Here is a 15,896-nt window from a genome sequence, read left to right on the forward strand (position 1 = left end):
AATGTCAATTTGCATGCTACTTTTCAGCCGTGTGCTACAAGGTTAGCGAAGTACACCTGCACAAGATTAACTGCTTTCTAAGAAGGCTTCATTTTTTTTTGGCAGAAATAACTGTAACATATTATCAGTGGACATATCTAGGTGAGAGTAGTCTATGAATTCATAGGCAAACTATTATAGTTTCAAAGGGCATCTCACAGTTTGAGTTCTTTAAAGTTCAGATCTGCTTCAATACATCTTGGTATGCTCGTCTTGAAAAGGAGTCAAGGAAGTCAGCTAGTTTTAGCAAATAACTACTGGAGGTATGATTAAAGTTACTCTTTGCAAAAAATAATGCTTATGTGTTATAGTCCATTATATAATGAAACTATAAATAAAAGTTTCTTGTACTAGATGACTACCTTGTTAAGATTAAACATTAAAGTTTCTCCAGAAACAGTTTTCCTTAAGATTTTTATATATGAAGACTGTATATGTACTGTGAATGAAAGACAGCCTTATTTCAGAACATTTCTAGTTGGCATCAAATTACTGACCTGTTTGATATTCTTGGAGATAGGACCTGGAATAATACAGTCATCACTGTCAGAAGCTGATATGTCCTCTTCAACTGTTAAAAAATAAAAGAGTAATATTTACACAAGTTAAACCAGTTCTACTTATACCTTGTGAAATAAAGAGAAACAAGCAAACACCATAAGATAACCTTAAGAAACATGGTAATTATGTCTAGATCTTTTTTAGTAACAAATTTGTTTATAGACATATTACATTTTAGGGAAAAAAAAAAGACTAAAAATTTCAAGGTTAATTTTGTAGAGGCAAAGGAAATGCCAATAAAAAAACACCTTATTGTAAAATTTAAGAAAAAATTTTCAAAAAGAGAAGCATAGGGTAATAGATTTTTTTAACAGTCTGACCAATAATGTTATGTAAGTCAATGCTATTCTTATTATTCAAAAGTTTTAAAATTTTTATTGCTTTATTGATATAAAACTGACACACAATAAACTGCACACAATTAAACCGTAGAATCACACACACACACACACACACACACACACACACACACACACACACACTTTAATTATTTTTAGAGACAGGGTCTTGCTATGTTACCCAGGCTGGGGTACAGTAGCTATTCACAGGCACCACATAGCACACTCCAGCCTCAAAGTCCTGGGCTCAAGTAATCTTTCCCTCACAGCCTCCAAACTAGCTGGGACTACAGGCATGCAACACTATGCCTGGTTAAAATTAGATGTTTTGCCATAGCATAATTCTGTGAAACCAACACCACAGTTAAGACAGTGAACATATCCATCCCCTCCAAAAGTCTCCTTAGGTCCTTCTGTAATCTCTTCCCTTCTGCCCCTCCCTGTTCCTATTCTTACAGATTAGTTTGCTTTTACCAGATTTTAAAAAACACATTAAGTGGTCATTTTGGCTAGTTTTCAATTTTTAAGTCAAGATCTCTACACTAATGCAGATGATAATATTGAACTCAAAGGTTATATAAAACTGTTTAAAACATAAATTGGGAACATGGTCAGCAACAACATTTGTATTCCATTGTGGAGCTCCAAGTTGAAATAAGCAGAGATACAACAATTCCACCTTAACTACAGCTAAGCAGACAGAACTATATTCTATCATTTCTGTCAAGAAACAGGTATCATGAAGTAGATCCTGCTATTAAATGACCATGTTCTATGATGCATACTCTAACAGACAAAACAAAGCACAGAGTTAAGTAAATAATGTTAGTTTAAAAAAGGAAGTCACCTTCTGGTTCCAAGTCCTCTGTTATTTCTGTTTCATCTTCAGAAGATGCCAAGCTTTGTTCTGCAAGCTGACCTTCAGACAGTAAAGACACATCATCTTTTCCTTGCTGCATTTTCTCAGTATTCTCTTTTACCTTGTCTACACTGCTTTCTTGTGAAACCTGAAAAAATAAAAGCACACTGGTATATTTATTATTGCTTAGATCACATTTTATAGCATTCTTGCTGGAACATTTGAATAATAAAGCATATAAATTTGAGACTTAAATATACAGATATGTAATATGTATGAGACTCAGAAAACAACCACTTCAATTGTACAGACAAGTGAAAATATATAGATAAATGGAAATCTGAATATGTACTAAGAATAAAAAATGAATTAATCTCAAAATGAATTTTACATTAAGACTTTAATTCACATATCCATCTATTACCGGCCAATAGCAGTATAATTACAGCTGTTACACTTGTCATATTTTTGACTTTTTGTTCCAAGGAAGTCATATATAAAAATAGGATAAATGCTATGACTTCCTGAGTCATGTCAAAACTTATAAGACAAAGTCTATAAGAACCAAATTAAACCTTCCGAAATAATTTTAACACAAGTGCATACCTTGGGAACATGTGAAACAGCTGGCACATTAATTTCTATTTCTGGTATATGCTCCACTTCTGGCAAAATTTCCTTCATATCTTCAGGAGGAGAAGTCTCCTTATATTAATGTGAAAACACGCATGTATGTTATTTTTTATTTATTACTAAATCCCAAATCATTCTGACTATTCCATCTATATTAATGAACTAATAAAAATTGGCAGCAAATATAATAGTAACTCATATGACAGTGAATTTACCTAGTATATTTCGATAAAATGGTATTGATATTCTTTAAAATATAAATATATATTTAAAAACATACATATGTAATTGAAGAACTGCAAGTTTAGTTCATTGAAGCACTGTTTACAATAGCAAAAAAAAAAAAAAAAATGAGAGCGATACAAATGTCCAACAATAAGGAATTAAATAAAAAATGCTGCATCCAAATAATGATACAGATCTGTGTTTATTAACATTACAGAGAATACATAACATGATGCTGAGTAAAAAAGCTATTTACAGAACAATATATATAGTTGTATTATGTTTTGTTAAAATACAAACAAGGAATCCAACATATATCTGTGTGTATTTCCATGGGAAAAATTATGAAAGGAAATTCATCAAAACAGTATCTCTGAGTTTTACATTTGGGAACATTAAATTTTATTTTCACTGTTTTTTTTTCTTCTTTGTATTTTCTAACATTTCTATGTTGATTATAAATTATTCATGTAATTTTAAAAATGCCATATGGTATCATAGGTATGTATTCCTTATGATCAATATAATCTTTTTATTTCATCGAATATGAATTTATAGTTAGCTATTATTCCTAGGTTAATAAACTAATGTTTAGTCTTAAAATACAGCTTATGACTTTTACTATTTTTAAAAGTAAACATAGCCAATATAGGGAATGTGAAAGATAAATATAAAAGAAATCAATATAAATCTAGTACTCAATGGTAATATCTATCAAACTTCTTAGATTTCTATTTCTTTAAAACTAATTTTTGATAGAAATAAAATTTCAGTTGCATAATGATAACTGTATGATAAATATAATATATCCTGTTACATTAAAAAAATTTAATGTTATAAACATTTTTTCTTTATATGAAACTTGGAAAAACAATTTTAAATGACAAAAGAATATTATATTGATGGGTATACTATGGCTTAATGAACGATTTTAATACTGCTGGACATTTAGCTAGTTCACAATTTTTAGGTATTATGAGTAACATTGCAACAAACACCTCTATGTTTATGTCTTTTTAATGTTAGTGGTCATTTACTTAGGAATCAGGCTACCTGTGTTCAAATCCCAGTTCTAATACTTTGGCCATGAGCAAGTTACTTAACCTCTCTAAACATCACTTTCGCCATCTTTAAATGGGAATAATTCTAGTATGAATGACATACGGTTGTTGTGAGGACTAAATGAGTCCAATGTATGTAAAGCACATAATAAGCACTCAATAAATACTAGTGCTAAAACATCTACTGATTTATAGCTATTGAATTCATTAATTATCATATATATATTAAATGATCTGTATGTGCCAGGTATGATTTTAAGCTCTGGAGAGACAGGATATTTTGATATAGGTTGTAGTTACAAAGGTGTGTACATATTTAAAAATCCATTGAGCTCTGTGCTTAAGATTTACGTCCTTTACTATATAACCTATATGTGAATTACAAAGAAGATACATTTTCTAAAAAGTGCATGTGAGAGAGAATGGTAACAGTCTGAATACAGTATATATTTAAAGTACAGCTGACAGCTTTTGTGGATGATCTGGATGTAGGGTCACACTCCTTGACCATATGACAAAAAGAGGAGACAAAGGGATGCCTCCAAAATTTCATGCCTGTGCAATCAAGTGAATGATTATGTCATTTACAGAGAATGGGAAACACTGAAAGGGGCAAAAATTTTGGAAGACAGTTGGTATAACCAGGAGTTTGGTTTTTGACATGTTAAGTTTAAATTCCTATTAAACATTCATTGCTTATTAAATAGTAAGAAAATGAATATCAAATTCAGCAGTGAGGTCTAGACTCAAGATTATAAATATGAAAGAGTTGGCATATAGATGCTTTTTCAAGCCATGGGACTGTACAAGATCTCTGAATGTAGATATGGATTGAGAAGAGGTCTGAGGTTGACTGCAGACGCACTTTGATATTTAGACATATGGCCAAGGAGTGTGAGAAGTATAACGGTAAAGTTGGAGGAAAGCTAGAAAGGCGTGGTGTCCCAGAGGCCGAGAGAAGAGAGGCCCATATTCCACTGTGTCAAATGCTCCTGGGAGATTAAGAGAGGCACTGAGAATTGACTACTGCATATGGCAGAAGGTCACTGTGACCTTAGTAAGAACAGTTTTAGGAGGATAAAAGCTTAACTGAAGCGAGTTCAAGAACCAATGTGAAGTGAAGAAGACAGAGTTTAGACAATTTTTTGAAGATTTCTTTTATATATATATATATATATATATATATATATATAAATAGGAACAGAGGATTGGGGCAGAAGCTAGAGAGAGATAAGGGCCCACAAAAGGGTTTAAATAAAAATTGTGAACAGTTAACACATATATATAGTGCCAAAACACAAAGCAATCATTTTAATGGGAAAAGACATATTTTATTCACCTGTTTCCATTTAAATTAGGTAGGGAATAGTATACCTGTATCATTTATTTCAAATATTGGTTATGAAAAATATGAGTATTTTCAGTGTTTATTACTCACATCACTCTGACGTGGCATGATATCCACGAAAGACACCTTCTTATCTACTGGTGTTAAACGTTGTCTTGGTTTAGGTCTTGGTGCCTAAGACAAACCAACCAATATGTCAAACTGAGTATGATGACCATTAGATTTCAGATAAGATTTTAGCTATTTTTTTTTTTTTTTGGTGGGGGTGGCTTAGTTTAGTTTAGTTCTTAAGTTTCATATTCAAAATTTTACACTTGTAGAAAAATTAAAAGTCACTGTTACTCACTACAACTAGTGTGCTAACAGAGGGTGCTGGAGGAAGTCTTTGAACAACGTCTGGCTCTTCTCTGTGTATGAAATTTCTTAAGTCTTCAGTTGCTATTGATCCGCTTGGTGGAAGGTAAGCAAATTTCCATTTCAATATAACATGGATGGTGCCAGCAGGATGCTTTTGATGGTCTGTTAACTCAAATATTCCTGTCAAATTACAACAATTTTAATTAATGCTAGGGTGAAGTTCCGTTACGGTAAGAATTAAAGAAGAACAAAGAACTAACTACCTCTCTACTTTAAGAGTCTCAAGCTCTGCCAACTGAGCTAGCCAGGCGGTTGTACCCCTATTTTAAAAATAATTTTGGCTTTTACACAGAATTCAGATGGCTTAGACAGTAAAATAGAGACAAAATAATCTATGACAGGTTCATCTCTGAAGTAGACTTCCTCCAGAAGTGAAGGCCTCAAAGATAATGCTGATTCAAAGATGAGAAAATTAATTTATAAATATTTTAATTCACTGAAATTAAATTCAGAGATTTTTCAGAATTCTTAGCCTTCCTTCAAGAAGGCTTATGGCTCAAGTATCAACCTCCATTTTGACCTGAGTTTTTGTAAGGCTTGTCTTTCAAGAAAAATATATTAATACTTTAAAATTTCAAATAATTTACCCATCAAAAGGAATATTTATGTTACCATATAATTCTATTATAATTTTAAATATATTTTATTGGGATTTGTTAAATCGCTCTAAATTAATAGTAGCACAGAAAAAGTCCATAAAATTAACAGACCATCTACAACAAATAGCAGTAACAAAAGAAATGTGAATCTGTTACATTGAGTCTCAAATGGTAATAGTTGCACTAGATTTTTGGGTATGAAAAAAATCTCTGACTTAAAAAAAAAAACGTATATATCTTTTTTATTATTTTTTGAATAGTCAGGGTCTCATGACATTGCCCAGGCTGGAGTGCAGTGATTATTCACAGATGCAATCATAGCACACTGGCGGCCTTGAACTCCTGGCCTCAAGCCATCCACCTACTCAGCCTCTGGAGTAGCTGGGGACGAATGGTACCCAGCTTAAACCTAAATTTCAAGTATTAACTTTGCTTAAGGGTATCCTTTGCTTTCAAGTGTTGATACTCCTTTTAATGGCTGGCTGGAAAAAAAAACAACTCCCAAACTCTAGACTTTAGGTAGGATAAAAGGGTATAGGTGGAACATAAAGAGGTGATAAACCTCTATTACAGGCATAGTAAGACTTCCAGAATGGCTAAGTAAAAACCTCAGCAAATGTGCTCTTAAAAAATGATGATAAAACTGGATAAAATGGTCAAAAATAACCATTTAAGGACTCCAGAAATTGATCAAAGATATTGGATAAATGGAGAAACATTTACTCAAGAAAATCTACTGCACCTCAGTAAGAACAGTGGAATCTGTGGGACTGCTCTCATCCTCCCCTTTCTCCCCCAGTCCCATTTTACAGAAGTTATGCCAGGCTAGGATAGACTAGGAGGACGGGCAGCCTCTGTTGTAGGGGGCTGACTATATGTGGAACAAAATATAGATAATTTCAGCCCAGAGACATTGTTAAAAACAACAGTAACCTCAGTGGCAAACAATCAGAGAAGGTCAGTATCACAGACAGCCTAAGTTCTCAATACTGGTTGCGGCAAGCCAAAAGACCAGAAAGCCAACCAACAATTTAAAAAGGAGATCCAAGGAATAAGATATAAAAAGTGGGTGCTGGCCAGGTGGGGTGGCTCACGTCTGTAATCCCAGGACTTTGGGAGGCCAAGTGGGGGGTGGATCACTTGAGGTCAGGAGTTCGAGACCAGCTTGGCCAACATGGTGAAACCCTGTCACTACTAAAGCTACAAAAATTAGCCAGGTGTGGTGGTGGGTGCCTGCAATCCCAGCTCTTATGAGACTGAGGCAGGAGAATTGCTTGAACCTGGGAGGAGGTGGAGGTTGCAGTGAGCCCGGGTGGTGCCACTGCACTCCAGCCTGGGCTACAGAGCAGGACTCCAGCTTAAAAAAAAAGTGGGCCTCAACAAGATCCTATTTATAGCTCATGGTGTGGAAGGCTATGGACATGCACAAAGCTGTGTAAATGCTCAGAAGAAATCAAAGAGGACCCTGGTAAGCTATCTATCCCTGGCTGAATGAGAGGTCTAGTCAATTCATAAAGTAAAAGTTGAGGCAGGCTTGTAGACTGAGCTTTGATTTGAATGCATCCTCCATGCCACACACTGACCCATAGGCAAAGGGTGGAAACCTACTGGCTCAAGGTGTTTAAGCACACCTTTGAACAGTCATTGGCTAACCACTAAGCTATGCTGACCTATGGTTAAAATGGAAACGAAAAGAAACAAAACTTAGCAGAGACATCAGTGGCTATACACAGTAGGGGAAACATTCTACATAATTGGTCCAGGCAAGCTACCAAACAAACAAAAATAGCAACAATAACCACCTAGGAAATGACGCTACAATATATTATCCAAAATGTCCATTTCCACTCATGAGACATGCCAAGAAATAGGAAAATGTATTGCAAACACAGAAAAAAACCTATCAATAGACATTTTTTGAGAATGACCACGTTAGACTTGGCAAAGATCTCAAAGCAGCTATTATCCATATGCTCAAAGAACTAAAAGAAAGCATGTTTAAAGAATTAAAAGGAAAGTATAATGATAATGTTTTATCAAAATGAGAATATAATAAGAGATTATAATGCTTGGGTGCAGTAGCACCTGCCTGTAGTTCTAGCCGCTCAGGAGGCTGAGGCAGGAGAATCGCTTGAGCCTAAGAGTTGAAGTCCAGCCTGGGCAACATAGCGAGACCCCTAATTATGGAGTTGAAAAGTGTAATTATTGCAATGAAAAAATTCAATAGACAGTTCAGTAGGAAATCTGAACTTATAGAAGAACAAAAATGAGTACAGCCTCAGAAACCCATGGGGAAACCATCAAACATACCAACATATGGTACGTGTACTGGAAGTTCAAGAAGGAGAAGAAAAAATGGGCAGAAAAGAATAACTGAAAAAATAATGGCAGTAAACTCCATAAATGTGGTACTTAACATTACACTACACATAGAGGAAGCTCAACAAATTCCAAATAGGATAAATGCAAAGGGATCCACATCAGACACATAAGCAGAACTGTTGACAGCCAAAACAAATAGAAAGCTTGGAAAACAGCATCAAGTAAGAGAGAACCTCAATAAAATTAATAACTGATTTATTATCTGAAACAATGGATCCCAGAAGTAAGGGTCTGATGTACTCAAAGTGTAGAAAGTTAAAAAGTGAACTAAACTGTTGACCAAAAATATTATGTACAGCAAGGCTATCCTTCAAAAAACAAAAGCAAAACAAAAATTCCCAGAAAACAGAATCCTCCTAGATTGAGATAATTCACTGTCAGGAGACACCTAACTTACAAGACATATCACAGGAAGTACTTCAGGCTGAAGGAAAGAGACACCAAGTGGTAACTCAAATCCACACAAAGGAATGGGGACTAATAAAGGTAATTACATAGGTAATTATAAAACATAGTATAAATACATATTTTCTCTTTTCTCCTCTTATTTAAAAGATAATTGCATATAACAATAATTACAAAATTATATTGTTGGGCTCATAACATAGCAAGCACAATGGTGATAGCACAAAGGCAGGGAAGGAAATGGAGCTATATTGGAGTAAGAAACTGATATCAGACAGTAACTCAAATCTACAGGAAGAAATAAAGAATATCAGAAACGGCAAATATGTAGGTAAATATCAAAGTCTTTTATAATTACATATTTCCTCCCTTAACTTCTTTAAAGAATAGAAGATTTTATAAAGCAATAATTACAACATTGTATTGTTGGGTATATAAAATATAGAGGCATATTATATACATATATATGATAATAATGGCAAAAAGAAGATGAGAGTGAAATTATATTGTATTTTTTATATTTTAATTGAATTAAATATTTAATATAAATATCTTAAGAATTTAATTCCATTAAGTTAGTATTAATTTTAAGTTGACTGGGATAAAACGTACATTGTGATCCTTAGAGCTACTAGTAAGAAAATAATTTTTAAATATAGTAATATAGCTCCAAAGTTTAAAGACTGAGAAGAGGTTAGGATGATTAGTTACAAACATATCATATCCATAACACTAATTTGTTATGTTTTGTTTTACAATTTTATACATTCTAGAACATAGACTTACCTGAGATACACCTGTCATGTGCCAATGAAATCAGAGGCACATCGACTTTTCCTATGTAAATATTCTCCTGGGTATCACTATCATCAAAAACATAAAAACTCAGAGACTCTGACTTAAGGTATCGATCCAAATCCATATTCATTGGCACTGGGAAATACATATGATCATCAAACTGTGGATCATTGCTACTGGGAATGATGGCTGTATCATGGTCTGCAAAATCAAAAAACTTGTACACAACATATGGGTGTGGCTGCAGGTGGCTTGCTCGGGACTGCAGGTGGTTGCAACATCTTACTGTAATGTGAAGTTCATTTAGGTTGCCATCTGTGGAATCTGTAGAACTGAGTTGAGTAGTTTTGGGTGCTTGCTGACTTAACTGGAAAAACATACATATGTATATTATAGAAATAATGCAGTTAAAAGATAAACAGCAGCTGCCAACCCCCAAATAAGATAATTTTGTCAATGACAAAAGCTGCACATTTTCACTTCATAATTTCTCAGTAAAATAATCTTTGATTCTTATTGAAAATCAATATTCCCTAGAACATGTATGAATACATGATCCTGTGTTATTAGCAAGAAACCCTGGAGACTGAGCATACATGTCGAGATTGGTGCTAAAATCAAATAAAACCAAGAAAAATGTTAATCTGATGTTCTTTAACTCTGTTTGATAACTAAAGACTATAGTGAGCAATGGGTCCACCGACGAATGTCCTAAGTAAAAGACATTCACCTGCCCGCCCCGAGTAATGATTCTGTTATATTTGGGTTGGCCCTCATCCTGAACTGTTGGGATCTGAGGAAGCAGATACCTGAGGCCAAATTAGCTAGTATAACAAAGTCCAATAGTTATAAGAAAAAGAGAACAGGGTCAGAGATAAACCTTGAAGGGATAAACAGCTAGGACTGGGAGGATACTTCAGGAGAGAGATGAACAAGGAGTTATTAGGTAGAACCGGAAACTACTCAATGGTTCCTTTGGAACTATTCCTGGGATGGGTGGCACACAGGTATTTTAGAAAGCAATTGTGCTACCTGTTAAACCTTCCATGGCTGACAAGATCTGGAACAAAGAAAATGCTAGTGCTTCTGTGCTTTGTTTGGTTCAGTGCTGGAGAATTCTCTACTTATCTTAAGGCATCCCTCTGTGTTTCTGAATCTGGATTGAACATGTGGGACCCTGTCTCCATGAGAAGTTTATTGGAGGAGGAAAAAATAAATCTGTCATCATTATCTCCTTAGTGGAGAAATCTGATGTATGGAGAGGAGAAACCTAAGAAGGGAATTACAATATTGCTTTCCCAGGGGTAGTTTGCTCTCAGCCACAGAAGGCTAAGTGAAACTACTGAAAAAGTACCTCCACTTCTCCCCTTCAATCTATCCACCAGAGCTGAAATTGCACCAGGAAACAACTTATTCAAGTCAGAATCTGGGAGTCCAAAAAGCTTTAAACTACAAAACCAAACAATGTGGTCTCCTTAGTTCTAATTCCCATCTCCATAATAGCATTTCCCAAAGTGTGTTGTAAGGAATACTGGCCAAAAGATGGTCTCTGAAAGCAGTTGCACTCTTTTTAAGTTTGGGAATCAGTGTGTTATTAGTCATGCTTCTTTAACTGAAAGTCATAGAAACCAATTATACCTAGGAAAAACAACAAAAAAAGGACTTTAAAGTAACAGGAATATTTCATGGAATATATAGTAGAAATGCGGTTGGGCCTTCATAAGGCAGTGGCCTAGAAAACCAGCAGAATGTCCTCTCCATCTGGTCTCCATGTTTTTCTGTATGTTTGTTCATTACTCTCTTTCTTCAGACCCAATGTCTTACCTTTGCTGTTTAACACGGCAGACGGTGGCTGTCCATAGCCCCCAATTTTACGTGTTCCAGGTATGTCTTGCTTTCTTTTAATCTCAGAGGGCAAAATCTGATTGGTTCAACTGGGGTCAAGTGGATATTCCCAAATCATTAGTTATAATTGGGTGAGGAGTGAAAGAAAATGGGATCTGCTAACATAAACCCGGCCAGTGGGAGCCCAGCCCCACGGATTGGAGGTGAGGGAGCTCCCAAAGAAAAAGAGTTAAGATAATTATGACTTGAGAAGACATACCAAATGTTTCTACTATATCCTATCCCTCTGTTACTCAATGTAAGTGCATACTCTACGTTGCCTATTAAGATTCGTGTTATACATGAGAACTCCTAAAGTCAAGAATCCTATTTAACCTTGCTCAATTCAGGGTTTTCTGCATTGATTAGATCATGGAATTAATTTGAAAATATTGTAATTAAGACTCCATGAAACATTGTTTGGGAAATGCTTCCCTCAGGAATTGCATTTACATTCCCAGTTCTCAGAAAGAAAATATTAATTTTGCATTCTACTTTGCACTTCAGAAACCTAACATGAAGAAATAATTTGAAAGGACAATGACTGATAGTCCAATAATAGCTGTTTATTTCCTTAACAGTAGAAATTGTTAACAAAAGTCTCTTGATGTGTGACAACAGTATTATGATTATTAATTTTTCAAAAGTGTCCTGAATAGCACAAGGGAGTTTGTTTGTATTGATGGAATCGTTCTGTATTTTGGATGTGGTGGTAGTTATATGAATTTATACATGTGATAAAACTGCAAAGAATAACTACATACATACATGCACACACACACACACGCAAATGAATGCATGTGCAACTGATGAAATCTGATCAATGTATGTAGCCTAGTTAATAGTACTGTACCAATATCAATTTCTCAATTTTGAAATTATACTATAGTTATGTAAGATGTTACAATTAAGAGAAATTGGGTGAAGGTTACAGGGCACCTCTTTGTACTATTTTTAACCACTTCCTGTGAGTCTATGATTACTTCAAAATAAAAAGTTAAAAAAAAGCCACTTGATGGCTGCGAAAGAAAATACTTACAGTTTAAAGCATGACATATAAATAAATATTATAAAATTTCTATGTTTTAAAAGGGTCTTGAAGCCAAACAAGCTTACCGATTGCATATGCTCTGGCCCCTTAAAATTCGATGTTATATATCCCAAAGCCTTTGCCCGTTCTCGATAAAGTCGAATTGCTTGATCCATGGGAACTCTTAATCGGAACCAGTATTCCACTGTGCCAAAATTTGGGATGTCTCCTTTAGTTCCTACAAATCAATACATAACCCACAGTTAAAATAGTTCCACACATTAAAATATATGCCGGTAAAAAATACATCAATGGCATTATGCATTAAAACTATACATGTTATGCTGAGTAAAATAACATGACTTGCACAAATAATGTGAGATTGGCAAATAACAAATGAAGAAAACAGTTACTTCTGAAATATGAGTTTCATTGTATGTTAAATATTATTAAAGAACTACGTCAAACTATGTTTGAGATATTCTAATTTATACTATTTCATTCCTTCTGAAATCTATTTAAAAAATCTAGGCTGAGCATGGTGGTCCACATCTGTAATCCCAGCACTTTGGGAGGCCGAGGAGGGTGGATCATGAGGTCAGGAGATCGAGACCATCCTGGTCAACACGGTGAAACCCTGTCTCTACTAAAAATGCAAAAATTATCTGGGTGTGGTGGCACATGCCTGTAGTCCCAGCTACTCTGGAGGCTGAGGCAGGAGAACTGCTTGAACCTGGGAGGTGGAGGGTGCAGTGAGCTGAGATCGGGCCACTGCACTCTATCCTGGTGACAGTGCAAGCTTCCATCTCAAAAAAACAAAAATCTAAACATTGAATCAAATATTCCACAGATTCTTTTTGATGAGATAGTGTAATACTTTTTAAAAACAAGTTGCACTCAATGTGGTCTGACATTTACAATATTAAACCTCAGAATTATAAATATGACATTCCACATTTTAATTCAAGTTTCAAGACATCGCTGGCACCTTCCCATTTCTATACTCTATCACAAGCAGAGGAGAAAATGTTACAGCTATGCAAAATACATGCCTCATGCAGTATATCCTTGCATGATATTTGCCCTGCACACCCTTGGAACTCCTCTCAACTCAGGCAGCTTTTCATGTCTCTTCTGTGGGGAGGACTTCCTGTATGGCTCCCAGGAGAGTAGAGCCCTGTGTCTCCTTCATGGAGGCTGTATGGCCTTGTTAGGGCACTAACTGCTCTGGCCTGTTTGTTCACCAGTCTATTTTTCTAATACGCTATAAGGTGCTTGACAGCAAGGGCCATAATTTCCACCAATATACTCCTACCAGAGAAACTAGTGTATAAAGGCTACTTAATATTTGTGAAATAGAGATATTCTATACATAAACTTTTCTGAACAGAACAGATTATTACAAACACTACCCCTACTCTCTCCCACTTTATCAATTTTTTTCCCTGCTAATGGATCATTCTCATCAGCATACAAATGTAACTTAGTATCTGCCTGCTACAGTTTGAATGTTTGTACCCTCCAAGACTCATGATGAAATGTAATTACCACTGTTAAGAGTATTACAAGAAGGACCTTTAACAGGTGATGAGGGCTGGTCTGAAGGTAGTGAGTTATCTCAATAGATTGATCACAGTCAGTTACAGATTGAACTCCTTGTTCTACTCCTTCTCCCCTTCTCACTACTGCACTTGACTAGGCTTTAAAAAAAAAAAAAGATGATGAGGACACAAGGGATCCATCCTCATGGATAGGATTGGTGCCATTATAAAAGGCTGAGATTGGCCCCTTCTCGCTCGCTCCCACCCTCTTACCTTCTGCCATGTTACTAGGCTGCAAGAAGGCCCTTACTAGATGTGAACACCTTGATATTGGACTTCCCAGACTCCAGAACTGTGGATAATACATTTCTGTTCATTATATTAATAGATTACCCAGTCTCAGATATTCTGTTACAGTAGCACAAGACACACTAAGACAGAGGTCATCATTTTAAAATAAGTCCTAAAAGAATAATATTAATGTAATATATATTTACTTTTATATGCATAAAAGATCTTTGAAGCTGGGTGTAGCGGCTCATGCCCACAATCCCAGCACTTTGGGAGACTGAAGTCAGGGGGCTGCTTGAGCCCAGGAGTTCGAGACCAGCCTGGGCAACATAGTGAGACCCTGTATTTATGAAAAAACACCACAAACAATCTCTGAAAAAATTTGCAGTCTTTGGTGAGGGGACCCAGGGTAGCTAAGGTACAGGGGAGGGAAGTAGACATTTATGTCTTTTCGATTTTTGAGTCATGAATATATTACCTATGCAATCGATCACTCAATTAATAAAATAAAATCCCTCCTAAGACCCTACGTCATGCTCCTTCCTTCTTCAAATACTTTCTTCACTTGGTCCCTAGGGTACCACAGACTCTTGGTTTTCCTCCTACATCACTGGCCACTCCTCAGTTTCCTTTGCTGGCTCTTCCTCCTCTTCCTGAAGCCTTAATTTTGGTGTTTCCCAAGGCTCAGTTCTTGGCCACTTTCTTTCCTTTATCTATATTCACTCTCTTTGGGGTTTTATCTATGTTATGGCTTATATTCTATATGCTAACAACTCCCACTTTTATATCTCTACCCCTTACCTTCAGATTGGTGTGTCTAACTACCAGCCTGACATCACCACATGGATGTGCAAAAGGTAGGTCAATCTTAACTTGTCAAAACAGAATTCTTGATTTTCTTTATCAGATGTGTTCCTTTCCCAGTTTTCCCAATCTAAGTAAATGGCATCACCATTCTTCTAGGTGCTTATGCTAGAAATGCTTACTTCATCCATTTCCCTCATTATCACACATTCAATTGATAAGCAAGTCTTGAAGGAGAAGTTAATAAAATATGTATGGAATATGACTACTTTTTATCACCACTTTCACTACCATCTTAATCCAAGCCATCATCATCTTTCTTTGATCAATGTAATAGCCTGAGAATGGTCCTATTTTCCCTCTTGCCTGCCTCAGACTATTCTTTCCACAGCACTCAGGGTGATTTTTCTAAAAGCTCAGAAAATCCAAACTCCCCTCTCTGACCTACAAGGCTCTGCAGTAAGATCTGGCCCTGCCTATCACTTGGAATCCCCCATTGCGGCAGCCACTGGGCTTCCTGTTGTTCCTCCCACTGTCAGGCTTACTCTTCCCGCAGGTTTTGGCACTTGCTATTACCTCTGCCTGAAACATTCTTCCCCTGCATCCTGGCAGGGATCTTCATTCTTTACCAATGCCATCCCCTCAGAGAAGCCTTCACCTGAATTTGCAACCTGCCAGTTC

General features: G+C 35.8%; 1 protein-coding gene across 3 annotated transcripts in view; it reads right to left on the reverse strand.

Annotated features, from left to right (window-relative positions):
* The window catches only part of RPGRIP1L (RPGRIP1 like), a 99,909-nt gene that overhangs the window by 33,612 nt on the left and 50,401 nt on the right, over positions 1 to 15,896 (reverse strand). For 2 of the 3 annotated variants that reach the window (XM_032255612.1, XM_032255610.1), the window contains 7 exons: positions 12,666 to 12,817; positions 9,654 to 10,032; positions 5,411 to 5,601; positions 5,155 to 5,238; positions 2,404 to 2,502; positions 1,786 to 1,945; positions 537 to 610 (listed from right to left, as the gene is read on the reverse strand). In XM_032255612.1, the coding sequence (XP_032111503.1) occupies positions 537 to 610; positions 1,786 to 1,945; positions 2,404 to 2,502; positions 5,155 to 5,238; positions 5,411 to 5,601; positions 9,654 to 10,032; positions 12,666 to 12,817 (1,139 nt within the window). The remainder of the gene's footprint in view (positions 1 to 536; positions 611 to 1,785; positions 1,946 to 2,403; positions 2,503 to 5,154; positions 5,239 to 5,410; positions 5,602 to 9,653; positions 10,033 to 12,665; positions 12,818 to 15,896) is intronic. The other variant, XM_032255611.1, reaches the window with a different exon arrangement.

This window comes from Sapajus apella, unplaced genomic scaffold (genome assembly GCF_009761245.1).
Source record: "Sapajus apella isolate SASKATOON/1434 unplaced genomic scaffold, GSC_monkey_1.0 scaffold90, whole genome shotgun sequence".
Lineage (NCBI taxonomy): Eukaryota > Metazoa > Chordata > Mammalia > Primates > Cebidae > Sapajus > Sapajus apella.